Source organism: Pogoniulus pusillus, chromosome 27, assembly GCF_015220805.1.
Source record: "Pogoniulus pusillus isolate bPogPus1 chromosome 27, bPogPus1.pri, whole genome shotgun sequence".
In the NCBI taxonomy this organism is placed as follows: Eukaryota; Metazoa; Chordata; class Aves; order Piciformes; family Lybiidae; genus Pogoniulus; species Pogoniulus pusillus.
The window spans coordinates 18161731-18186796 of NC_087290.1; the positions used below are offsets into that span (position 1 = coordinate 18161731).

General features: G+C 50.4%; 1 protein-coding gene across 2 annotated transcripts in view; it reads right to left on the reverse strand.

The window, feature by feature from the left end:
- The window catches only part of PTPRR (protein tyrosine phosphatase receptor type R), a 103357-nt gene that overhangs the window by 14147 nt on the left and 64144 nt on the right, over nucleotides 1-25066 (reverse strand). For both annotated transcript variants that reach the window (XM_064166238.1, XM_064166237.1), the window contains exons 7-10: nucleotides 15754-15940; nucleotides 11788-11872; nucleotides 7244-7323; nucleotides 4355-4492 (exon numbers count right to left, since the gene is read on the reverse strand). In XM_064166238.1, the coding sequence (XP_064022308.1) occupies nucleotides 4355-4492; nucleotides 7244-7323; nucleotides 11788-11872; nucleotides 15754-15940 (490 nt within the window). The remainder of the gene's footprint in view (nucleotides 1-4354; nucleotides 4493-7243; nucleotides 7324-11787; nucleotides 11873-15753; nucleotides 15941-25066) is intronic.

A 25066-nucleotide genomic window follows, 5' to 3' on the forward strand; every position in this document is an offset into this window, starting at 1 on the left:
TGAGAGGCTCACTCCAAAGCCCTCAGGGCACTCCAGGAGAGTGTTTTTCTTGACTCTTTCCCAGAGCTAGAATTGGCAACTGGTGCTAGGTGGACAATGAAATGAGGCTGCTGAGTGAGAAGGACTTTGATTTGCCAGCCTGTCTGCACTTCAGAGGGATACAAGGGATTATTTTTAACACAGTCTCCATGCATCTTTTTAAAATGCCATTTGTTACTGCTTTGAAAAACGGCCCTGAAAACAGAGCTGGGATCGGCTGGCTCAGCTCACAGCTCACAGGATGTCAGGGGCTGGAAGGGACCCAAACAGACCATCGAGTCCAGCCCCCCTGCCACAGCAGGACCATACAAGCTAGCTCAGGTCACACAGAACACATCCAGACAGGCCTTGAAAGGCTCCACAGAAGGAGACTCCACAGCCTCTCTGGGCAGCCTGTGCCAGGGCTCTGTCACCCTTCCAGTCAAGAAGTTCCCCCTTGTGTTGAGGTGGAACCTCCTGTGCTGCAGCTTCCATCCATTGCTCCTTGTCCTATCCCAGGGAGCAATACTTGTAAGAAGAGAGGTATTTGGAGGGATTTACAGGGTTTGGAAAGTTAAATGTGAAAGGAAAAAAAAAGGTGAAGGGATAAAGACATACAAAAAATGACACAGAAAAGCCCAGGGGCATCATCAAAGCAAAGAGTAAATTGCCTGAAGCTGTTAGTTGAACCAAAAGGCAAATCCCCTGGTCTCAGGCAGGTGTATTTAAATCTGTCCAAAAGCCAGACACAGTGGGTGGGAAGGCTGCTCCTCAGCCTCATGCCTGTAACCACAGAATTAACCAGGATGGAAAAGACATCTGAGATCATCGAGTCCAACCTGTCACCTAACACCTTCTAATTAACTAAGCCATGGCACTAAGTGCCTCATCCAGCCTTCTTTTAAACACCTCCAGGGATGGGGTGATCTTTGATCACATTCTGCAGCTCAGTGCTCCACAACCTGTCTGGGCAACCTGATTCTGTGCTCCACAAGCTCCCTGGGCGACCTGTGCCAGTGTCTCACCACCCTCACTGCAAACAGCTTCTTCATAACACCCAGTTCCCATCTCCCATCTGCCACTTTAAACCCTTTGGGTACTAGATCAGGTTGTTGAGAGCCACGTCCAGCCTGGCCTTAAACACCTCCAGGGATGAGGCTTCCACTGCCTCCTTGGGCAACCCCTTCCAGTATCTCACCATAGAAACATAGAATCAAGCAGGTTGGAAGAGACCTCCAAGCTCAGCCAGTCCAACCTAGCACCCAGCCCTGTACAATCAAGCAGACCATGGCACTAAGTGCCTCATCCAGGCTTTTCTTGAACCCCTCCAGGGACAGTGACTCCACCACCTCCTTGGGCAGCCCATTCCAATGCCAATCAGTCTCTCTGGGAAGAACTTCCTCCTAACCACCCTCATGCTGAAGAACTTCCTAACATCCAGTCTGAATCTCCCCAGCTCCAGCTTGGTTCCATTCCCCCCAGTCCTATCACTCCCTGACAGCCTAAAAAGTCCCTCCCCAGCTTTCTTGTAGCCCACTTCAGATACTGAAAGACCACAAGAAGGTGACCTGGGAGCCTTCTTCTCTCCAGACTGAACAACCCCAACTGCCTCAGTGTCTCCTCACAGCAGAGCAGCTCCAGCCCTCTGCTCATCCTCATGGCCCTTCTCTGGACACCTTCCAGCACCTCCATAGCCCTCCTGTACCAGGGGCTCCAGCACTGGACTCAGTATTCCAGGTGGGGTCTCAGCAATGCAGAGCAGAGTGGGAGGATCACTTCCCTCACCCTGCTGCCCACACTGCTGTGGCTGCACCACTCAGGCCCTGCTCACAGCCCTCTGACCCCAGTGCCCCCCAGAGTGCCACAGCAGTGAACATGCTGAGCACAGTCCCTCGCTAACGCTGGTTGCTACTGAACAAAACCAAAGGCATCTTAGGAGGAATCTGCTAAGGAGTGGTGGGAGAGTTCTGAAGCTTCCTAGGCAGGGCAGGCCAGGCCAGCTTGTGCAAACACAGCCTCTGTCTCTAGCCTGGGAACTATTTGAGACCCTTCACCGCTTCTCTTAGGAGGAAGCTGCCACTGCCAGGCCACAACAATGTGGATAGAGAGCGGCGCAGAGAGCCTGCGTACCTCAGGTAAACACAGGGCTTCCTGCCATGGGGAAACCACTGGGCACTTCTTTTCAAGTCATTCTTCTTGCACCCTGTCAGCCTGAGTGTTAAACAGTCAGCACTTCCTCACTGAAATCCCTCTTCTTGGGGCCACCTAGGCTGGGCTAAGTCGTCTGTGCTTTCAGGAGTCATCTTTTTAACGTAGGCTTGTGGGGATTTGCTCACCAGCAGCCCACCCTGGCAGCCACTCTGGAAAGCCATCTTGGGAGGTTTCACAGGATCAACCTCCTCTTGGCATCCACTTTGCTTAAAATCCACTGGATTTGAAGTTCTTATTAGCAGCCCTGTTGTGGAAGGTTTAAATAGGCCAAATAGGCAGCCAGCAACAGAACAAGGGGACACAGTCTCAAGCTGTGCCAGGGCAGGTTCAGGCTGGATGTTAGGAGGAAGTTGTTGGCAGAGAGAGTGATTGGCATTGGAATGGGCTGCCCAGGGAGGTGGTGGAGTCACCATCACTGGAGGTGTTGAAGAAAAGCCTGGCTGGGGCACTTAGTGCCATGGTCTGGTTGACTGGCTAGGGCTGGGTGCTAGGTTGGACTGGCTGAGCTTGGAGGTCTCTTCCAACCTGCTTGATTCTATGGTTCTAACATGGCCTGGCTTGCCCAGACACATTTTTTTGCTCTCCCTCATAGAATCAACCAGCTTGGAAGAGACCTCCAAGCTCACCCAGCCCTGGCCAATCAACCAGACCATGGCACTAAGTGCCCCATCCAGGCTCTGCTTCAACGCCTCCAGACACGGTGACTCCACCACTTCCCTGGGCATCTGTCCCTCTTAAACTGGGGAGCCCAAAGTCAAACTCCTTTATGCCTCACTCCTTTATCCACAAGCCCTGTAAATCACTTCTTTAACATCTTGACCTTCCAGAACTGAGCTCTGTGTTGGCCCTCTGCATGGGAGAGTGACTTTCGTTCCTGATGTCTGCCAGTCACAAATATGGCCTGGCACTGTGGAGGAAAGCCTGGAAACAATTTACATCAATCCTAACTGAAGCTCCTAAAGTTACACAGAGCATGTACCAGGCAAGTTAGCTGGCCATTAGTAATTAAAATGCAGTTTTCACCCCCACTTTGTACTAAGGGAAGAGAGCCATGGATTCTGGCTAGGGCCCTCCAGAAGACCTGAAACAGCTGGCATGGATTCCAAAACTGCTGGCACAGCAAACTGCAAACATGAACCACATCAGGAAAGCTGCAATCATAACTCTAAACCATCTCTTCTTTATACACCAGAAAGCAACAGCAAGTCCAGAGGTGACCAACAGATGAATCAGGTGTGTCTTAAAATTACAGAGCCTGGACCTAGAAAATGGAATTCATTTGAGTCTTTTTCATAACACACCTCTTAGGATTGCTGTGGGATCCCAGGGGGTGGATTTGGCTACCCCAAACATTACTTTTCATCTGGTCCATTACCAGAGTATTTAAGAGCTGGTTACCTACTAGCTGCCATCCTTATCTGCTAAGCATCTTGCTTAGTTCTCTCAGGGATGATTCCTTAGGTAGGCTAAGTTGTCTTGCTTAGTTCTCTCAGGGGTGATTCCTTAGGTGGGCTAAGTTGTCTTGCTTAGTTCTCTCAGGGGTGATTCCTTAGGTGGGCTAAGTTGTCTTGCTTAGTTCTCTTAGGGATGATTCCTTAGGTGGGCTAAGTTGTCTTGCTTAGTTCTCTTAGGGATGATTCCTTAGGTAGGCTAAGTTGTCTTGCTTAGTTCTCTTAGGGATGATTCCCTAGATGGGCTGGAGAAGAAGAGGCTCAGGGGTGATCTTATTACTGTCTACAACTACCTGAAGGGGCATTGTAGCCAGGTGGGGGGTGGCCTCTTCTCCCAGGTAACCAGCAATAGAACAAGGGGACACAGTCTCAAGTTGTGCCAGGGTAGGTATAGGCTGGATATTAGGAAGAAGTTCTTCACAGAGAGAGTGATTTCCCATTGGAATGGGCTGCCCAGGGAGGTGGTGGAGGCACTTAGTGCCATGGTCTAGTTGATTGGATAGGGCTGGGTGATAGGTTGGACTGGATGATCTTGAAGGTCTCTTCCTGGTTGATTCTATGATTCTAAGTTGCCTTGCTTAGTTCTCTTAGGGATGATTCCCTAGATGGGCTAAGTTGCCTTGCTTAGGCAACTCTCTTAGGGTTGATTCCTTGGGTGGGCTAAGTTGCCATACCTCATTTTTCTCTTTCAGCTTTGTGATCATAACAATGACAGGGCTGTCTTCTTGCCAAACCATCTGCCAGAAATCGTTCACGGTATTAATCATGGGTCCCTGAGTTGCAATGAAAGCCTTCTCTTTACCTCCATACCCCTGGGTTAGAAACAGACACAAAAGCATTTACTTTACATTCATGTGGCTGACCAAAATTGCAGGTGAATGTTCTAGAAGAGTAGCAAAGTGGACCTGAAAGGAAGAAAGAACAGAAGTTATTTGAAGCAAAAGCATTTATTAGCAGCAGTAGAGCAGAGCAGGTTTTCAGTAGAACAGTTTTTTCCTCTGGAAACTCCTGATTTGATGGACTGAAATGGTCCTGAGAATGCATCAATCCCTCTCACATTTCCCAGCTTACTTGGCTTCTTCTAGCTTACTCTTTTATCCAAACTGTTGGGGCTTTCCATCATCCAGGAGCACTTTAATCCATGGTTTATATTGCTGCAGTGTTTACAAGCTTACAGTTAACAAGCCACAAGGAAAATAATCCTCAAAACAACCAACCCCCAGAAATATAAACCTGGTTTCTACGAAGATTCACACCAGGAAAAAAGAAGAGATTTAGAATACATTCAAACTCCTGGAGACAAAGACTCTGCTGTGTGTCTTTGCTGAGGGAGAAGCACCCTAAGGAGACCTTAAAGGAGGGACTGCAGAGCAGCACAGGGAGCCCTGAGACACACAAGTGCATGGGAAGTCAAAGAAAGGTCAGGCACAAAGTGGGGAGGCAGAGGAAAAGGAAAGGCAAGAAGAAATAGGACAACCAAGAAATTGCTTTCTTACTTTTGCAGTGAGGAGGAGGAGTTGTGAGTTTCTGCAGCAGCAGCATGTCCAACAGTAAGACGGACCAGGAGAGCCTGGCAATGGCTACAGGAGATGACTGAATGGAAGGCAGCTGGAGGTGGTGTGGGAGAGCCTCTGCTCTTCCTTTTGGGTGCCTCACTCCCTGACAGCTGTTACTCATTGCATTAGTCAATGGGATAGGTCCTCAGCTGGTGGGTGCCTTTTTTCCCCTGACAGCTGCCACTCATTGCATTGATCACAGAATCACAGACTATCAGGGGCTGGAAGAGACCTCCACAGCTCAGCCAGTCCAACCCCCTGCCAGAGCAGCATCACCTACAGCAGATCACACAGCAACACATCCAGGCAGCTCTGGATTATCTCCAGAGAGGGAGGCTCCACAGCCCCCCTGGGCAGCCTGTGCCAGGCTTCTGTCACCCTCACAGGGAAAACATTTTTCTCCTGTTTCCATGGAACTTCCTGTACCTCAGCTCCCTCCCATTGCCCCTGGTCCTGTCCTTGGGGACATTGTCCTTAATCAATTATCTCATTGTCCTCAAACAAGGGGACAGATCCTCAGCTGGTATAAACAGTCCTCCTCCTGCTCAGCAGTCTGCCTCTGTCAGGATGCCAGCGAGACGCAGGATGCTGCATACATGGTTGTGAAATTTTGCTTCAGTGCTGCCTTGTACTGTTTCTGCATTTGCAGACATTTCAGCCAGGGGCAGTAGCACCACCTGAAGGGTGCTGGCATGGGGCAAAGGGAGACCTCAGAGGACTCAAAGCATGGCCTGGCTAATCAAAAAGCTGCTCTCCAAAGAGAACTGCTCTGCTTAGTTGCAAAACATTGAAAGTAGAGGATGAAAAGTGAGGCAGGGTATGGGGGCTGTGTATATCCATGTCCTGTTATCTAGGTAAGGAACATCAGTGTAGAGCTCTGGGGCCAACTTTTGCTCCACTCACTCAATTTATTCCAGCTGAGGATCTGTTATATGACTCAACCCAAACCATCTGATTTTGCAGGCAGAGGGCTGCACTCCTAAAAGATGATTAAGTACTACTTTGGTAGCCTATTCACTGTGCCAGGAGTTGAGGAAGGCTCTGGGTGCTGGAATCTTCTCAAGACTTATAACACAGCTTTTCAACAGGGCTCATGCTGCTAAAGTTGGTAGAGGAATCTCAGAGGTGACCTCATTGCTGTCTACAACCCCCTGAAGGGAGGCTGTAGCCAGGTGGGGTTGGGCTCTTCTGCCAGGCAACCAGCAACAGAACCAGGGGACAGAGTCTCAAGTTGTGCCAGGGCAGGTTCAGGCTGGATATAAGGAGGAAGTTGTTGTCAGAGAGAGTGATTGGCATTGGAATAGGCTGCCCAGGGAGGTGGTGGAGTCACCAAGCCTGGCTGGGGCACTTAGTCCCATGTTCTGGTTAATTGGCCAGGGCTGGGTGCTAGGTTGGGCTGGGTGAGCTTGGAGCTCTCTTCCAACCTGCTTGATTCTACGATTCTATGATTTGATACAGGCAGCAAAATGTGAACAAGGGTGTGTGCTGGTGTGCAATTAACACATCTGCTTATGCTCCTCTGCACAAACTTGTTAACAGCATTTAATTACTTCAGTGATAGTTTCAGGACTATCAACTGATACAGTTACCCATGGAAAAAAACCCACCCCCTCATCACCACTGAGCTTGTTTGTGGGTAACACAACTGCAGGGAGCAACCATACAGCTTGTGCTGCTCTTTACTCTGATCTTTTAACCAAAATGCTAGTCAAAAGGCAGCTCTGTAGGGCTGTAGGACATCATTAAGTGGTAAATGCTGGAGTAAGCAAATAGTAATGCTATTAGAAACTGTTCTCTTAGTGCAACCATTTTGGTACCTTTGTGGCTATGCAGTCTTTGTTGCAAACAGCTCACAAAACTCTCAGCACACCAATGCAGACAAAAAGGTTAGGAATGATCAATGAAGAGAGGCAGGAATAAAATGAGTGGCACCTTGGCAAAATCAGCTCTTCAAGTGGCAAAGCAAATACTGTCTCAAAAGCACAGGAAGGGTGGACATTTACTTACCCTAATGTAGTTAGCGTTTATGTAGGTACTCAAGGAGTCAGATGGAGTTTTTGGTTTCAAATACACTCTGCTCAGAGGATCTAAGAGCACAAGAAGATGGAAATTGAAAAGAAAACCCATGATTAGAAGATTTCTAGTGAGAATCAAGGACTTGTTGAAGGCAATAAGCTGTTACTTGGGGTTTTAGGTACTGAACATTGCATCAGATTCCTCCTTCCACAAAGGCTCATCAGGTGTGAATAAAGAATGTCCACACTGCACAGGGGTGGGGTGTGCAGAAGTGTCTGGTGAGCCCCACCTGGAGCACTGAGTCCAGTTCTGGAGCCTCTGTTACAGAAAAGATCTGGAGGTGATGGACTGTGTCCAGAGAAGGGCTACCAGGATGATCAGAGGGCTGGAGCTGCTCACGCACACTGCAGGCTCCTGTTGAGCTTTGCATCCCCCCAGACCCCTTTCCTCAGGGCTGCTCTCAGCTATTTCCCACCCAGCCTGGAGCTGTGCTTGGGATTGTGCCCACCCAGGGGCAAGACCTTACACTTGGCCTTGTTGAATGTCATGAGGTTGGTCTGGGCACAGCTCTGCAGTCTGCCCAGGTCCCTCTGGATGGATCCCTGCCCTCTAGCAAGTCGACTGTGCCACAGCTTGGTGCCATCTGCAGACTTGCTGAGAGTGCCCTCGATTGCTCTGTCCATAGAATCATAGTACCAAGCAGGTTGGAAGAGACCTCCAAACTCATCCAGTCCAACCTAGCACCCAGCCCCATCCAGTCAACCAGACCATGGCACCAAGTGTTCTTTTCTTGAACACCCCCAGGGACTGTGACTCCACCACCTGCCTGGGCAGCCCACTCCAATGGCACTGACAAAGATGTTTAGCAGCACTGGTGCCAGCTAATTAACTAGAATCAGCAGCTTTTGGAGAGTGTACAGACACTGATGGTTTGTCAAGAGTCTCTGGGCAGCTGCTTTGCTAAACACAGCCTAGGCAACACCTCCAAAGACAGATCCAAGGACGCTGAACTGGAGAGTGGTAAGAACACATTATCTGTTCCGTGGCCCTGCTGTCTGTGCAAGAGAGACATAACTGCTCCACAAGCGCTGCGTCTCCAGAGGTGACTTCGGGTCTGTTTGGTGACTTCTCATCCTGTTCCCAAGAACAAGATAAAACCTTTGCAAATCAAAGGAAGAGGAGGGATGATCCCAAACATGCCTCATGTCCTTTTCCCTCTGAAGGTCACGGGAGTCTTGGACAGGAGCGGAGCCTTTGCAGGGTGTTTTGAAGTGTGGTTCTTCAAACATGCTAATGCAGGCAGGACTTCTACGCCTAAGCCAGTGCCTGGAAGTCCTGCCCTCTGTGTTAACAACACATCTGAACCCGAGCTGACTGGTGCTAAGATCTCTTTGTGCTAGCTTTCCCACCTTGCTCACTTAGAACTTCCCCCCCCCTCCTCCTTAACAGTATGAGCACAGGAAACCTCTCATTCCTTTCCAGCACAGGGTGATTATTAGCCACTTCCACACATGCCTCAGGCTCCGTGGCCTTGGCAAAGCACAGCTTCCTCAAGCTCACACAATGCCTCTCATTCTGCTACAGCTTGACCCCTACCTTAAAAAACCTCTTCCAAGCAGGCTCAGCAGCCAGGTCAGTTTTTACCACGTCTCCGGATAAATGCCTCTGTTACTAAGGCGTTTAGGACACCTCCTTCCAAGTCCAATCAACGAAACAAATGCTGCTTCCCAAAGGGAATCTTCCCTAAATTAACAGTCCTGCCCACTTATGAAATAGGTAAGTGCTGTAAATTTAGCTGTGGAACGAGGAAAACCTCAGTGCTGCTAAATATCCAGAGCCATCAGACACAAATGGAAGCCAAGTGGAAGGTCCTGCACCTCTGTGTTTCTGTGACCTGCACACCAGCATCCACAGAGCTGTAACGTTGCCTGCACTCTGTAGCTTCCCATGCAGAACACTCTTCATGAGGCATTCATTCACTTCACAGCAGCATGTCTGGCTGGGCACTATCTATTCCTGTGAGCCTGACCTCATGCACCCTGTCACTGAAGGATCTCTTGGAAAAGGAGAACATCCTCCACAGCACAGAGGGTGGAGCTGGCAGCAGTGGGCATTTTTAGGAGCTAATCCATCAGCTCCAACTTGTCACCACAGGTGCCCTGATCCAGGAGACCCACCCAGCACTGGGAATGGAAAAGCTGATGTGGATGTACGAAGCAGTGAGCTGACATCATCTCAGCAGGAAAGCAGGAAGAGTGCTTTGGTTAATCACTCAGATCATCTCCAAACCCACCCGGGCTGGGGGTGGGGTGTGCCAGTGTTTGTCATAAGCACATACCTCAAAGGATCACGGGATCACAGGATGTTAGGGGTTGGAAGGGACCCCTGCAGATCCTCCAGTCCAACCCCCTGCCAGAGCAGGAGCAGAGAATCCAGCACAGGTCACACAGGAACACATCCAGACAGGGCTGGAAAGGCTCCACAGAAGGAGACTCCACAGCCTCTCTGGGCAGCCTGTGCCAGGGCTCTGGCATCCTTACACTCAAGAACTTCTTCCTCATGCTCAGGTGGAACTTTCTGTGCTGTAGCTGTGGATGCTCCTCCCTGGAGGTGTACAAGGCCAGGTTTGATGAGGCCTTGAGCAAACTGTTCTAGTGGGAGGTGTCCCTGCCACAGTGGGGGGTTGGAATCTTTGAGGTCCCTTCTAACCTAAACCATTCTGTGATTCCATCCCTTGCCCCTTGTCCTATGGCAGGAGGCTGTTCCTGTCCCTTCCTTCCTGACCCCCAGCCCTCATCTCTTGACAGACATTGCTCAGATCCCCTCTCAGCCTTCTCCTCTGCAGCCTAAGCAGTCCCAAGGCTCTCAGCCTTTCCTCATCAGGCAGTGCTCCAGGTCCTTCAGCATCTTTGTAGCCCTCTCTTGGACTCTCTGCAGTAGATCCCTGTCCCTTTAGAACTGGGGAGCCCAGATCTGGATGCAACACTCCAGGTGGGGAGTGATGGGTCAGCTCACAATCCTCAATCCTCAAATCCTTTTTCTCTGGCAGAGCCTGGTGCTAACACAAACAGACCTTTTGCTTCCTCTCAAGGGTGCTTACCAAGAGCCTGCCAGGGGGTAGCTGTAGTGCACGTGGGTAGTGTGCTTGGGCTGAAAATGTGCCTTGGAGTTAGCAGCACATCCTGGCTAACTGGAGGTAAAAACACAAAGGCATGCTGGTTCTCAAAGCTCATCAGCATCAGCCACGGCCCAGCTGTCATGTCCCAACTCAAAACACATGCTGCAGTGAAACAGGACTCGTTGCATTTGCAAGGCACTGCTGATGGCAAACCTGATGCTGGCTGGAGCAGCTTGGCCACAAGGGGAAGAGAGGAGGGAAGCTTGGCAATACCTTGGCTCCACTGCAGCTGAAAGCAGAAGGCCTGCTGTTGTCAAAGGGGTTGGAACTTCAGTCTCTTGTCCATCCTGCTGAGACTGGGCCAGACTCTAGGGGACACTGGACTTTTTGGCTACTTGGTATATAATCTGCATTTCAGTTAGTTACTTTCTCTAATGGCTTTCTGAAGCCCTCAACTACACTCAGATGCACACAGCCATTGGTCACAAGAGATGGATTAACCTTGAATAAAATGGAGATGTCCCTGGGGGCTGAATGGAAATGAGGATTCCACCCAAGGAGTCTCACTCCCAGCTACATAGCACATTTCTGAAGCTCACGTAGTGGCCAAAGGGAAGAATCATAGAATCAGGCAGGTTGGAAGAGAGCTCCAAGCTCATCCAGCCCAACCTAGCACCCAGCCCTGGCCAACCAACCAGACCATGGCACTAAGTGCCTCATCCAGTCTTTTCTTGAACACCTCCAGGGATGGTGACTCCACCACCTCCCTGGGCAGCCCATTCCAATGCCAATCACTCTCTCTGCCAACAACTTCCTCCTAACATCCAGCCTAGACCTCCCCTGGCACAACTTGAGGCTGTGTCCCCTTGTTCTACTGATGGTTGCCTGGGAGAAGAACCCAATCCCACCTGGCTACAGCCTCCCTTCAGGTAGTTGTAGACAGCAATGAGCTCTGCCCTGAGCCTTCTCCTCTGCAGGCTAAACAACCCCAGCTCCCTCAGCCTCTCCTCAAAGGGTTTGTGCTCCAGGCCCCTCACCAGCTTTCACTGACTTGACTGCAAGGACTTGGTATGACATGAACAAATTGCACTGGGTTCAGGCACATCCCCAGTTCCTGTGACCCTGTGATTTGCCAGTCCCACAGCACTGGGCTTTTGCTTTCACAGAATCACAGAAAGGCAGGGGCTGGAAGGGACTTCCAAAGCTCAGCCAGTCCAAGCCCTCTGCCAGAGCAGGAGCACCCAGAGCAGATCACACAGCAACACATCCAGGCAGGTTATCTTTCTACACAGACTATAAACACACTCATGAATAGATACACAATGACTAAGGGTAAAGACAATCAGCTTTTGACAGCCATAAGTTCTCAAAGCAGGACCAAGAGCCATAGCAGGAAGCCAGGGGCTCAGTCACTTACTTGGCAGGATGGTTTTATAGCGGTTCTTCGTCCCGTGGCTGGGGATGTCAATCTCTTTGGGATCCACAAAATTCATTGGTATTTCCTATTGGAAAACAACAAGAAATGGAATCAGATTGGTGCTTCCACAGGAGCCATGCAGGAAATCACCAGCAGAAGGCCATCTGCTGTTACACAACTGGCTTTTGACATCAAAGTTATTAAGCAAAGAAATGGTTCCCACCTCAAGCCTGTCAACACCCTTCCTTCAATAAACAGAGAGCTGCATGCTGAGGGGGGGACTTCCAAGCAACACTTCTGGGGCATTATTAGAAGCAAAGCTGTTTTTTTTCTCACAGGGCTAGGAGAGAGGCTAAAATGCACAATAGCTGTGGGAAAAGGGAGCTGAGAAGTGCAGAACTCCAGCACAGAAGTGTAACATTGTGTAGAACTCAGGGAGGAGATTTCCAAGCAATTAAACATTCATAGGCAACTTCTTTTTTATTTTTCCTTTTAATCCTTTTAATCTTTCATCCCATTGGGTGATTTTGTGCTCCACAACCTCTCTGGGCAACCTGTGCCAGTGTCTCACCACCCTCACTGCAAAGAACCCTTTCGTAACATCCACTTTCAATCTCCCCTCTGCCTCTTCAAACCCATTCCTCCTCCTCCTGTCATGGCCAGACCTTGTCAATAGTCCCTCCCCAGCCTTCCTGCAGCCCCCTTCAGATATTGCAAGGCCACTTCAAGGTCTCCTCCAAGCCTTCTCTTCTCCAGGCTGCACAGCCCCAACTCTCTCAGCCTGTGCTCAGAGCAGAGCTGCTGCAGCCCTCTCAGCATCTTGGTGGCCTCCTCTGCACTGCCTCCAACACTTCCATGTCCTGCTTGTGTTGGGGGCTGCAGAACTGCCCCCAGGACTGCAGGTGGGGTGTGAGGAGAGCAGAGCCAAGGGGCAGAATCCCCTCCCTTGCCCTGCTGCCCACACTGCTCTTGCTGCACCCAGCACAGGGTTGTGTCTGGGCTGCACTCACACTGCAGGCTCCTGTGGAGCTTTTCATCACCCCAGACCCCCAGGGCCTGTTCCTCAGGGCTGCTCTCAGCCATTCCCCACCCAGCCTGGAGCTGTGCTTGGGATTGCACCAACCCAGGTGCAGGACCTTACACTTGGCCTTGTTGAATGTCATGACGTTGGCCTGGGCACAGCTCTGCAGCCTGTTCAGGTCCCTCTGGATGGATCGCTAGCAGGTCGACTGTGCCACACAGCTTGGTGCCATCTGCCTGCACAGCAGGAGGCAGTGGCCAGTGGGGCTCTTCCAGCTGCTTAGGCTGTCTCCCTCTGGATGCTTGCTGTACCTCTGGAGCAGCTGATCAGTTGCTGAGTTATTGCCCAAGGCAGGAATGCCACCAAGTTGAAATCAGAAATGCAGCTCTCTGGGCCAACAGGGCCAATTAATAATATTAATCACTTACATCCTGTAAACACTTTTAGTCAGGGGGTTCCTCCCAGCACTAAGTACTCAGGGGCCAAGGGCACGGACCAAAAAGCTACAGACAAGACACTTAGTATGAAACTGGCTGTGGAAAGCAAGAGATTAGTCCAGAAAAACAACCAGGATACCATGGGGATAACATTCTTGCTAAGGTGGGCGAAAATAAGCCCAGGGGATTGCCAAGAGCACAAACATGTGCAAGGTGGCTTAAAAGGTCTGCAGTTGTATAGGCAGAGCTGATTTGGATTATAAAACATATGCACATATAATCTATAATTAGAAAGAGTATCTAAGCTCCACACAGCCATCTGCTCTGTTGCATGCATGCAGTTAATGCAGTTAGAGATGCTGATGCATATCTGCCTTTGCTCATGCTCTGGAGTGCTGGGCAAAGGCTAAACACACAAAGTTCTGTAAGGACAAGGGCAGGGTCCTGCACCTGGGGAGGAATAACAACAGGCAGCAGTACAGGCTGGGGCTGCCCTGCAGGAGAGCAGGAGCCTTTGGAGTGCTGGTGGGCAGCAGGTTCTGCATGGGCCAGCAATGTGCCCTTGTGGGCAAGAGAGCCAATGGCAGCCCGGGGGGCATCAGGAAAAGTGTGGCCAGCAGGTCTGGGAGGTTCTTCTCCGTCTCTACTCTGTTCTAGCAAGACCACAGCTGCAATACTGTGTCCAGTTTTGGGCTCCCCAGTTTAAGAGAGGAAGGGACCTGCTGGAGAGAGTCCAGCAGAGAGCCACAAGGATGAGTGAGGAACTTGAGCATCCTCCCTATGGAGAGAGACTGAGAGCCCTGGGGCTGTTCAGTCTGCAGAAGAGAAGGCTCAGAGGGGATCTGAGCAATGTCTATCGATAGCTGAGGGGTGGGGGTCAAGTGGAGGGGGCCAAGCTCTTTTGGGTGGTCAGCAGCACCCCCAGGATGCAGCTTTGGACGCAGTCCAGGCCTTCTGTGCTGCAAGCTCGCCCTGAATGCCCATGTCCAGCTTCTGGTCCATCAGGATCCCCACGTCCTTTTCCACAGGGGTGCTTTCTGTCACCTCCTCCCCCAGTCTGTATTGCCAGTGAGGATTGTTCCAGCCCAGAAGTCTCTCTGCTGACTGAGCAGAACTGTGAGGATTGTATATTGCATTCTCTGCATGCCTCAAGTTCCTACTATAGCTATTATCTGTAGCAAGGGAGATATGAAACAGATCCCGTTCAACAGCTTCATCTTAATACCCATTTTAAGAACAGGAAGATACAAGTCATGATCTCCTCAATAAAATTCTGTGGCAACACTGAACGGCCAAAGCCATTCTGTTGTTGTGTGGAAGTCATCCTGTGACCCCCTGAGGGACAAAGAAAATGTCAGTCTCCGATGCACAGCTCCAGGCTGTGTGGGGAATGGCTGAGAACAGCCCTGAAGAAAAGGACCTGGGGGTCTGGGGTGATGAAAAGCTCAACATGAGCCTGCAGTGTGAGTGCAGCCCAGAGAGCATTTCCTGAGGCAAATGATTTGCTAGCATCAACTCTGTCTTTTTAAACGTGAGGGAAAGGGCTGCTTGCAGGATGCAGTCATCGACAGGGAAAAGCTGTTTCTGTAGTGCAGTGGCATCCAGACTTTGCTCACAGGATCACAGCACCATGCAGGCTGGCACAGCCCCTCAGGAGCACCAAGTCCAACCTAGAACCCTACTCTACAAGATCCACCTTAAACCAGAGTCCTAAGCACCACATCTAAACCACCCTGAAACACATCCAGGCTGGGTGACAACCACCTCCCTGGACAGCTCATTCCACTCCCTCACCACTCTCTCCATGAAAAACTTTGTCCTAATGTCCAATCTAAACCTCCCCAGCCTCAGCTTGAGGCCATTCCCCCTTGTTCTGTCTCCATTTACCTGTGAGAAGAGCCCAGCAGCAGCCTTTCCACAATGTCCCTTCAGATGTTAGGGGTCAGAAGGGACCTCTGGAGAGCTTCCAGTCCAGCCCCCCTGCCAGAGCAGGAGCAGAGAATTCAGCGAAGGTCACACAGGAACACATCCAGACAGGGCTGGAAAGGCTCCAGAGAAGGAGACTCCACAACCTCTCTGGGCAGCCTGTGCCAGGGCTCTGGATTCTTAACACTCAAGAAGTTCTTCCTCACGTTGAGGTGGAACTTCCTGTGCTGCAGTTTCCATCCCTTGCCCCTTGTCCTATGGCAGGGCACAGGTGAGCAGAGGCTGTCCCTGTCCCTTCCTTCTTGAGCCCCAGCCCTCAGCTCTTGACAGACATTGCTCAGATCCCCTCTCAGCCTTCTCCTCTGCAGCCTAAGCAGCCCCAGGGCTCTCAGCCTCTCCTCCTCAGGCAGTGCTGCAGCCCCTTCAGCATCCTTGTAGCCCTCCCTTGGACTCTCCCCAGCAGATCCCTGTCCCTCTTGTTTTGCTTCACATTAAAATGCTGCCCAATTATCATTTTCCCAGCACTTCCTGACATGCCAATTATGTCACAGATCCTCACCCAGAGCTGGTTGTGGAACTCACCATGAATTCTGTTTGAAGCAGATGCGAGCACACAACTGCCTCTCGGAGCTGCTGCCGCGTCAGGACGCGGCTGGCTGACTGCAGGTACTCCATGGCCACTTTCTCCCGCGGGGTTGGAACAGCCACCAAAGGTTCAATGCTTCCCAAACTGCTCATATCCAAGGTCAGTGAGACGTTGGACCCTCGTCTGCATTGGAAGACAATCAGAACAACTCCATCAGATCTGTGTTACTGCTGTGTAGCCACTGGGAGATTTCAGCATGCAAGCCCTGCCGAGCCTGCGTTCACTGCAAGCAGTGGGTGGCCAGAAAAGTGAGGGTTTACCTATGGTCCTAGCTCTAGGATCTGACAAGGCATGCTGCAAGAACAGTGTGCTAGGCAGCAATTGTTTCATCTCTACAACCACAGAATCACAGGGCTGGAAGAGACCTCAGGGATCATCTAGTTCTAACCCTAGCTGCAGATCTAACACATTTGAAGTTACCCATTGGATAAAATCTGAACAGAGATTCACAGAGTTAGAGAGTCACAGAATTAGAGAGTCACAGAACTGTCAAGGCTGGAAGAGACCTCAAATATCATCTAGTTCTAACCCTAGCTGCAGATCTAATACATTTAAGGCTACCCATTGGATAAAATCTGAATAGAGATGCACAGAATTAGGGAGTCACAGAATTGTCAGGGCTGGAAGTGACCTCAAGGATCATCTAGTTCCAACCCTAGCTGCAGATCTAATACATTAAAAGTTACCTATTGAATAAAATTTGAATAGAGATTCACAGAATTAGAGAGTCACAGAATTGTCAAGGCTGGAAGAGACCTCAAATATCATCTAGTTCCAAGCCTAGCTGCAGATCTAATACATTTAAAGCTACCCATTGGATAAAATCTGAATAGAGATGCACAGAATTAGGGAGTCACAGAATTGTCAGGGCTGGGAGGGATCTCAAGGATCATCCAGTTCCAACCCCCATGCCACGGGCAGGGACACCTCACACTAGATCAGGCTGTCCACAGCCTCATCCAGCCTGGCCTTAAACACCTCCAGGGATGAGACCTCCACCACCTCCCTGGGCAACCTGTTCCCATCTCTCACCACCGTTATGGCGAAGAACTTCTTCCTAACATCTAATCTAAATCTCCTCTTCTCCAGCTTGGATCCACTCACCTTAGCCCACTTAGTGCCATGATTTAGTTAATTAGGTGTTAGGTGATAGGTTGGACTCACTGATCTCAAAGTTCTTTTCCAACTTGGTTAATTCTGTGACTCTGTCTGCATGAGTAGAAATTACTTCAGTTTGCTCATCAGCAAAACACTGCCCAAGAGACAAGAGCAGCTGGTGGAAGTGGTGTGTGTGGCGTTGTGCCACAGTCTCCACAACCCTCCTTCAGTCTTGGTGATGTGTGGGCGATAGCAAGAGCTGCCCAGGCCCGAAGGTGGCAAGAGTGAGTCAGCCACAGAGGTGGGAGAGACAGGGTTGAGTCGAGGCGGCTGCAAGCAGCAGACTGCCTTCAAGGGCAGATGGGGACAGTTTGTATTGTCAGAGGGAAGTAGGTGGGGAGTGATTCTGCTAATTTTGCTAGGAGGTAAGCAGAGGTGAAGCAGCATCCTTAGCAGACATGACTATTAACTCTTACATGCCTATGCTACCAGTACTGCTGCTACCCAGCCTCCAGTGTAACAAAGCTCCAGTCAGGTATTGGTGCTGTAACTGGAGCACAGCCCTGAGAGGAGAGGCTGAGGGAGCTGGGGGTGTGCAGCCTGCAGCAGAGGAGGCTCAGGGCAGAGCTCATTGCTGTCTGCAGCTACCTGAAGGGAGGTTGTAGCCAGGTGGGGTTGGGCTCTGCTGCCAGGCAACCATCAACAGAACAAGGGGACACAGTCACAGCCTCAAGCTGTGCCAGGGGAGGTCTAGGCTGGATGTTGTTAGGAAGTTGTTGTCAGAGAGAGTGATTGGCATTGGAATGGGCTGCCCAGGGAGGTGGTGGAGTGGCTGTGCCTGGAGGTGTTGAAGCCAAGCCTGGCTGGGGCACTTAGTGCCATGGTCTGGTTGATTGGCCAGGGCTGGGTGCTAGGTTGGGCTGGCTGAGCTTGGAGCTCTCTTCCAACCTGCCTGATTCTATGATTCTGTGACTGCCTGGGCAGTGGGCATGCTGCAGGCTGGCTCTGCTGGCCACTCTCTGCTGCTCTCTGCAAGAGAGTCCTGGCTCATGTACCCATCTGAGCTCCCCAGGGATAGCCCTTGCCTGTCAGGGCAGACAAGTCCCCCCCAGCTCCAGGCAGCTTCTCAGGGAAAACATCCTGTCAGACTGCTGCCTGACAAAGGCCTCCTGCAAACGCAGCCCTCCTGCCCACGGCCAGCAAGTTCTTCCACGGAAAAAGGCAGTCCTTCAGGCAGGTGGTTCTGAGGGGGTGTAGTGCCAAAGCAATCCTCTGAAACCAATCCAGCCAGCTACAGAGGAGCTGTACCATGTCTCCACAACTGACTAGCCTACCTTTGGGGGAGAGATGGGTAGCAATTCAGACCCAGACATAACTTCTGGGAGAGCCTACTGAGATTTCCTACTCTAAAGGAAAAAAGCTTTCACATTGTTCAGTAACAAATTAGGGTGAAAATGGGAATATTTTCTTTGGCTTTTGCATTGTTGTAACTGACAGTCTTGGCAAAAAGGCTGCTTCCTTCTTAACAACCACCAAAAAAAATATACCTGAGCTAATTATAGCTTGGAGATTACAGCTTTTACCATTTATGGGGGTTACTGGTGAACAGCAGCGTTGGGAATGAAATAACTTACTCAGGAAAGGAGCAATTTGGTTTAGCTGCATATCTTTTACGTTAAAAGCTACTCATTGGATAAAAACTGAACACAGAATCACAGAAGCATTGAACTGTCATGGCTGGAAGGGAACACAAGGATCAGCCAGTTCCAACCCCACTGCCATGGGCAGGGACACCTCACACTAGAGCAGGCTGCCCACAGCCTCATCCAGCCTGGCCTTAAACACCTCCAGGCATGAGGCTTCCACCACCTCCCTGGGCAACCTGTTCCAGGCTCTCTCCACCCTCATGCTGAAGAACTTCTTCCTAACATCCAGTCTGAATCTATCCATTTCCAGCTTTGCTCCATTCCTCCCGGTCCTATCCCTCACTGACAGCCTAAAAAGTCCCTCTCCATCTTTCTTGTAGGCCCCTTAAGATACTGGAAGACCACAAAAAGGTCTCCTTGGAGCCTTCTCTTAGATAGATAGACAGACAGATAGATAGAAGGATGGAGAGATAGACCAATCGATCAATCACACAGAATCACAGAATTAATTAGATTGGAAAAGAGCTCTGAGATCATCGAGTCCAACCTAACACCTTCTCATTAACTAACCCATGGCACTAAGTGCCTCATGTAGCCTCCTCTTAAACACCTCCAGGGATGGGGATTCCACCACCTCCCCAGGCAGCCCATTCCAATGCCAGTCACTCTTGCCGACAGGAACTTCTTCCTAACATCCAGCCTGAACCTGCCCTGGCACAGCTTGAGGCTGTGTCCCCTTGTGCTGTCCCTGGCTGCCTGGCAGCAGAGCCCAACCCCACCTGGCTACAGCCTCCCTGCAGGCAGCTGCAGGCAGCAATGAGCTCTGCCCTGAGCCTCCTCTGCTGCAGGCTGCACACCCCCAGCTCCCTCAGCCTCTCCTCACAGGGCTCTGCTCCAGGCCCCTCCCCAGCCTTGCTGCCCTGCTCCCAACACCTTCCAACACCTCAACATCTCTCTTGAATAGAGGGGGCCAGGACCGGACACAGTATTCAAGGTGTGGCCTGAGCAGTGCTGAGCACAGGGGAAGAATGACATAGACATAGATAGATAGAGATAGACAGACAGACAGACAGATAAACTGATTGATAGATAAACAGACAGACAGGTAGGTAGGTATATAGACAGACAGATAGGTAGGTAGGTAGACAGACAGACAGACAGACAGGTAGACAGTCAGAGAGATAAACTGATTGATTGATTGATTGATTGATTGATAGATAGACAGACAGATAGGTAGGTATACAGACAGACAGATAGATAGGTGTGTATATAGATAGACAGACAGACAGACAGGTAGGTAGGTAGTTAGACAGACAGACAGGTAGGTAGGTAGATAGAAAGGCAGACAGATAGGTAGGTAGGTAGGTAGATAGATAGATAGACAGACAGATAGGTAGGTAGGTATATAGATAGACAGACAGATAGGTAGGTAGGTAGGTAGGTAGGTAGGTAGATAGGTAGGTAGATAGACAGATAGGTAGGTAGGTATATAGATAGACAGACAGATAGGTAGGTAGCTAGCTAGCTAGCTAGATCTGTATATCTGTATATCCCAACTCTACCCAGGTACAGTTCCATTTCCCATTAGAGTGAAGGAGCCACACACCTGGGTTCTCACTGATTCCTGAACATTCACAACCCTTTTTTACCTTCTGATCAACTTTAGATTCCTTTTGCTTCACACATTAATAGTCTGAGTCAAAACCCAGAAGATTTTGTTATCATACACCTCCACCCCCTGGAAACTCTGTCTTGATGGCGAAGAGCATCATGTGGGGAATCAGAGGAACTATAAACATGACAACCCTGCTTTAAAATCAGCATGAGACTAACTCTTCCTAAGTTTCACCAGCTGGGACAGCCACCTGATCACTGGGGCTGTGAATAAATGCAACCAGGAAACCACTTGTGTCTGTGTCATTGTCTGGTATCCCAGAAGGGAGTCTTACTACACATTTACAACCTTCTTTTCAGTTGGGCAACAGGAGCAGGGCTACTGCTGAGAATCCACTGGAGTGTTTGTAATACTCCCCCTCTGCTCTGCACTGGTGAGACCCCACCTGGAGCACTGCATCCAGCTCTGGAGCTGCTATTACAAGAGGGATATGAAGGTGCTGCAAGGTGTCCAGAGAAGGGCCACAAGGATGAACAGAGAGATGGGGCTGCTCTGCTGTGAGGAGAGACTGAGGGAGCTGGGGCTGTGCAGTCTGGAGAGGAGAAGGCTCCCAGGAGACTTTATGGTGGCCTTTCAGTATCTTAAGTGGCCTACAAGAAAGCTGGGGAGGCACTTTTTGGGTGTCAGGAAGTGATAGGACTGAGAACGAAGCTGGACATGGGTAGATTCAGCCTGGATGTTAGGAAGAAGTTGTTCAGTCTGAGGGTGGTGAGAGCCTGGAACAGGTTGTGCAGGGAGGCGGTGGAAGCCTCATCCCTGCAGGTGTTTAAGGCCAGGCTGGATGAGGCTGTGGCCAGCCTGAGCTAGTGTGAGGTGTGTCCCCCTGTGAGGTGGCAGGGGGGTTAGAACTGGCTGATCCTTGTGGTCTCTTCCAACCCTGACTGATTCTGTGATTCTAATCATCTAATCCAATATGATTCTATGATGCTAATAGTCTTGGTTGGAGGAGACAGGCTCTGCTCACTGCTCCCTGGGATAGGACAAGCAGCAATGGATGGAAGCTGCAGCACAGGAGGTTCCAGCTCAACACAAGGGGGAACTTCTTGCCTGTGAGGGTGACAGAGTCCTGGCACAGGCTGCCCAGAGAGGCTGTGGAGTCTCCTTCCCTGGAGCCTTTCAAGGCCTGTCTGGATGTGTTCCTCTGTGATCTGTGCTAGGTTGTGTGGTCCTGCTCTGGCAGGGGGGTGGACTGGATGATCTCCTTGGGTCACTTCCAACCCCTAACATCCTGTGAGCCTGTGATCTAATCAAATATGATTCTATGATCCTAATAATCTAATCTAATGATCCCAATAATCTAATCTAATCTGATTCTATGACTCTGAGAATCCATTCACAGAAGCAGATTTTATTACAAACTATGATAAGATAAAAAAAAGGAAAGATTAATGCAATGTTTGCTTGAAAACTCTGCAGAGGAAGCTCCACCTGCCCACCTCGGAGGGACAGCAGGTTAGTAAAGCCTATTAATCATTAGTCAGGTCATTTCCAGGTCTTCCCTGACCCTAAAATTAAGCCTGTAGTTGGTGATTATGAGAAGCCAATCACCCGAGGAGTTTGGGCAGTTGTTTATTTAAGCTGGGCAATTGCTTTAAATACACATCCCTGTGTTTATTCAGCGCTGGGCAGAGCTGCTACACCCAGATTCCTGGCCCCTGGGCTTTCATTCTCTCCAGCGGTTTTGGAAGCGCTGGTGGTGGCTGCTGCCCTCCAAGAGCCACTGTCCTCTGACCCCAGCTCTGCAGATGCGGGAGGTGCTTCCTTCTCTAGCCCTCAGCCCCCTCTCAGTCCCTCAGCCAAGCTTCTGCAGGGCCCGGGGGGAGCTGTGTCAGGCAGGGAGGTGGAAGGAAGCCTGTCATTAAGTAGTGGGAAGAGCACCGCTGGCTGCAGCTGCTGCTGGGGCTGTTGAGTTTGGAGAGAAGGCTGAGAGGGGATCTAATCAATGGGTAGAAATAGCTGAGGGCTGGGGGAGGTCAAAAATGAAAGGACAGCCTCTGCTCACTTGTGCCTTGAGACAGGACAAGGGGCAAGGGATGCAAAGTGCAGCACAGGAAAATGCACCTGAAATGAGGAAGAACTTCTGGAGTGTAAGGGTGAGAGAGCCTGGCACAGGCTGCCCAGAGAGGCTGTGGAGTCTCCTTCTCTGGAGCCTTTCAAGGCCTGTCTGGATGTGTTCCTGTGTGACCTGTGCTGTGCTGGATTCTGTGGTCCTGCTGTGTCAGGGGGGTTGGACTGGAAGCTTTCCAGAGCTCTCTTCCAGCCCCTAACATTCTGTGATGCTGTGCCCCTCTGCAATTTCTCAGGTGCACCTAAACCCATGAAATGCATCTCTGACTTACCAGCACCACAGATTCTTTACCTAAATAAAGAGTCAAAGATCTGCAGAGATCCCTTCCAGCCCCTAATGTCCTGTGAGCCTGTGCAATTTCTCAGGTGCACCTAAACCCATGAAATGCATCTCTGACTTACCAGCACCACAGATTCTTTACCTAAATACAGAGTCAAAGACCTGCAGAGGTCCCTTCCAACCCCTAACATCCTGTGATCTGTGATCCTCCAGGTGATGCTCCACAAGGAGATTTACTTCAGGGAAGACAGGAAAAACACTGAAATTCCCCTGTGTGTTTCACTTCTCTACTGCTCATAGGCTAGGTCTAGATACAGGTCCTGAGTCTCCTCCCTTGCTGGCCAATCTCATCAGCAAATGAACTCAATTCATGTGGGTTTTGCAGTGCTGCAATTGCACAGGCAGAACACAGATGGGTTGATGGTTTCCACCACTTAAACCTTACCAGGGGCAGACTTAATCTGCTTATCTAGTTTGATGTGTACATTACAGCCCAGAGACACCACCAAGGCTGCATCAAGAGAAGTGTGGCCAGCAGGGCAAGGGAGGTGACTCTCACCTCTACACCACTCTGGTGAGCCCCCACCTGGTGTACTACATCCAGTTCTGGAGCCACTATTACAGGAAAGGTCTGGAGGTGCTGGAAGGTGTCCAGAGAAGGATTGTGAGGATGATTAGAGGGCTGGAGCTGCTCTGCTGTGAGGACAGGCTGAGAGAGTTGGGGCTGTCCAGTGTGGAGAGGAAAAGGCTCCCAGGAGACCTTATTGTGGCTTTCCAGTATATGAAGTGGGTTACAAGAAAGCTGGGGAGGGACTTTTTAGGGTGTCAGGTAGTGATAGGACTGGGGGGAATGGATCCAAGCTAGAGGAGGGGAGATTTAGATTAGAGTTTAAGAAGTTGTTCAGCATGAGGATGGAGAGAGCCTGGAAAGGGTTGCCCAGGGAGGTGATGGAAGTTTCATCCCTGGAAGTTTTTTAAGGCCAGGCTGGATGTGGCTCTGAGCAACCTGTTCTAGTGTCAGGTGTCCCTGCCCATGGCAGGGAGGTTGGAACTGGATGATCCCTGAGGTCCCTTCCAGACCTGTAGTTCTGTGATTCCACTTCTTACCAAGTCCTTATAAACTGGTCAGGATCCGCAGCTACAAAGTTGATTTTCAGGCAAGTGGGGGCATGCTGTGCTTGCTCCAGGGGCTCTGATTTTCTTCCCACAACCCTCAGTGAGAGCAGTCCAATGCCTCCACCACTAAACTGCAAACCATTCTCAGGAACCTACTCAGAGCCCAGCACATCAAAAATGACCTGAACTGAGGAAACGGTTTTGACAAGTACTTCTGGACTCAGTTTGAAGCAATCAGTATCTGGTTAGGACAGGAATGGCTCAATATCCTGTAGAGGAAAACAGCTGACACCAGAGTAGTTTCAACTTTCCCTCTTTTAATCATTGCTTTCTAATGTACTGCCAATGCAGCCCTGCTCTGCCCTCGATAACGCTGTGCCGCTGGGCCCCGGGAACTGACTGTTCAGAGCTGCAAAGCTCAGCCAGCCTCCCATCTTTTCCTGTAGATTATTGCTACAATCAAATTGCACTTTGTCACGCACAGCCTCTCTCCCCAGCACAGCCAGCAACACCAAGCTCTCTTTCTGACTCACATCTGCATCAGTGTTTGCAGCAGGAGCGAAAGCAGAGTTCAGCGTTCAGGAGGAGAAGGAATTAACGAAGATGCCAATTTGTTGTGTTGATTTGAGCTGTTTTGTTTTCAAAGAGATGAATAAATGTTTGTTAATTTATGGTCAGTTTAGGGTAGAGCCTTAACTGAACACAGGCTTGTTTATTGCTAGCATTAGCTGCTTGCACTGCGGCACTGTTGTGTTTCATACTGGAGGTCTCATTGCACAAACATACTGAGCTGCCCAGGGTGGTGGTGGAGTCACTCAGCCTGGATGTGTTTCAGGGTGGTTTGGATGTGGTGCTTGGGGCTATGGTTTAAGGTGAAGCTTGTAGAGTAGGGTTCTAGGTTGGATTTGGTGATCCTGAGGACCTTTGCGAACCTGCATGGTGCTGTGATTCTAACACCCAACTTAACCTTTCCCTGGTGCAGCTTCAGGCCCTGTCAATAAATCTGATGAGGAGCAACTGAGAGAGCTGGGGATGGTTAGCACGAAACAGAGAATCATCCAGTCCAACCCCCCTGCCAAAGCAGCAGCACCCAGGGCAGTCCACACAGGAAGGCATCCAGCTGGGTTTGCAAAGGCTCCAGAGAAGGAGACTCCACAGCCTCTCTGGGCAGCCTGCTCCAGGGCTCTGGCACCCTCACTCCAAAGAACTTTCTCCTCCTGTGGAGCTGAAACCTTCTCTGTTCCAGTTTGCATCCATTACTCCTTGGCTCATTGCTGTGCACCACCCAAAAGAGCTTGGCCCCCTCCCCTCAGCTATTGATAGACATTGCTCAGATCCCCTCTCAGCCTTCTCCTCTGCAGACTAAA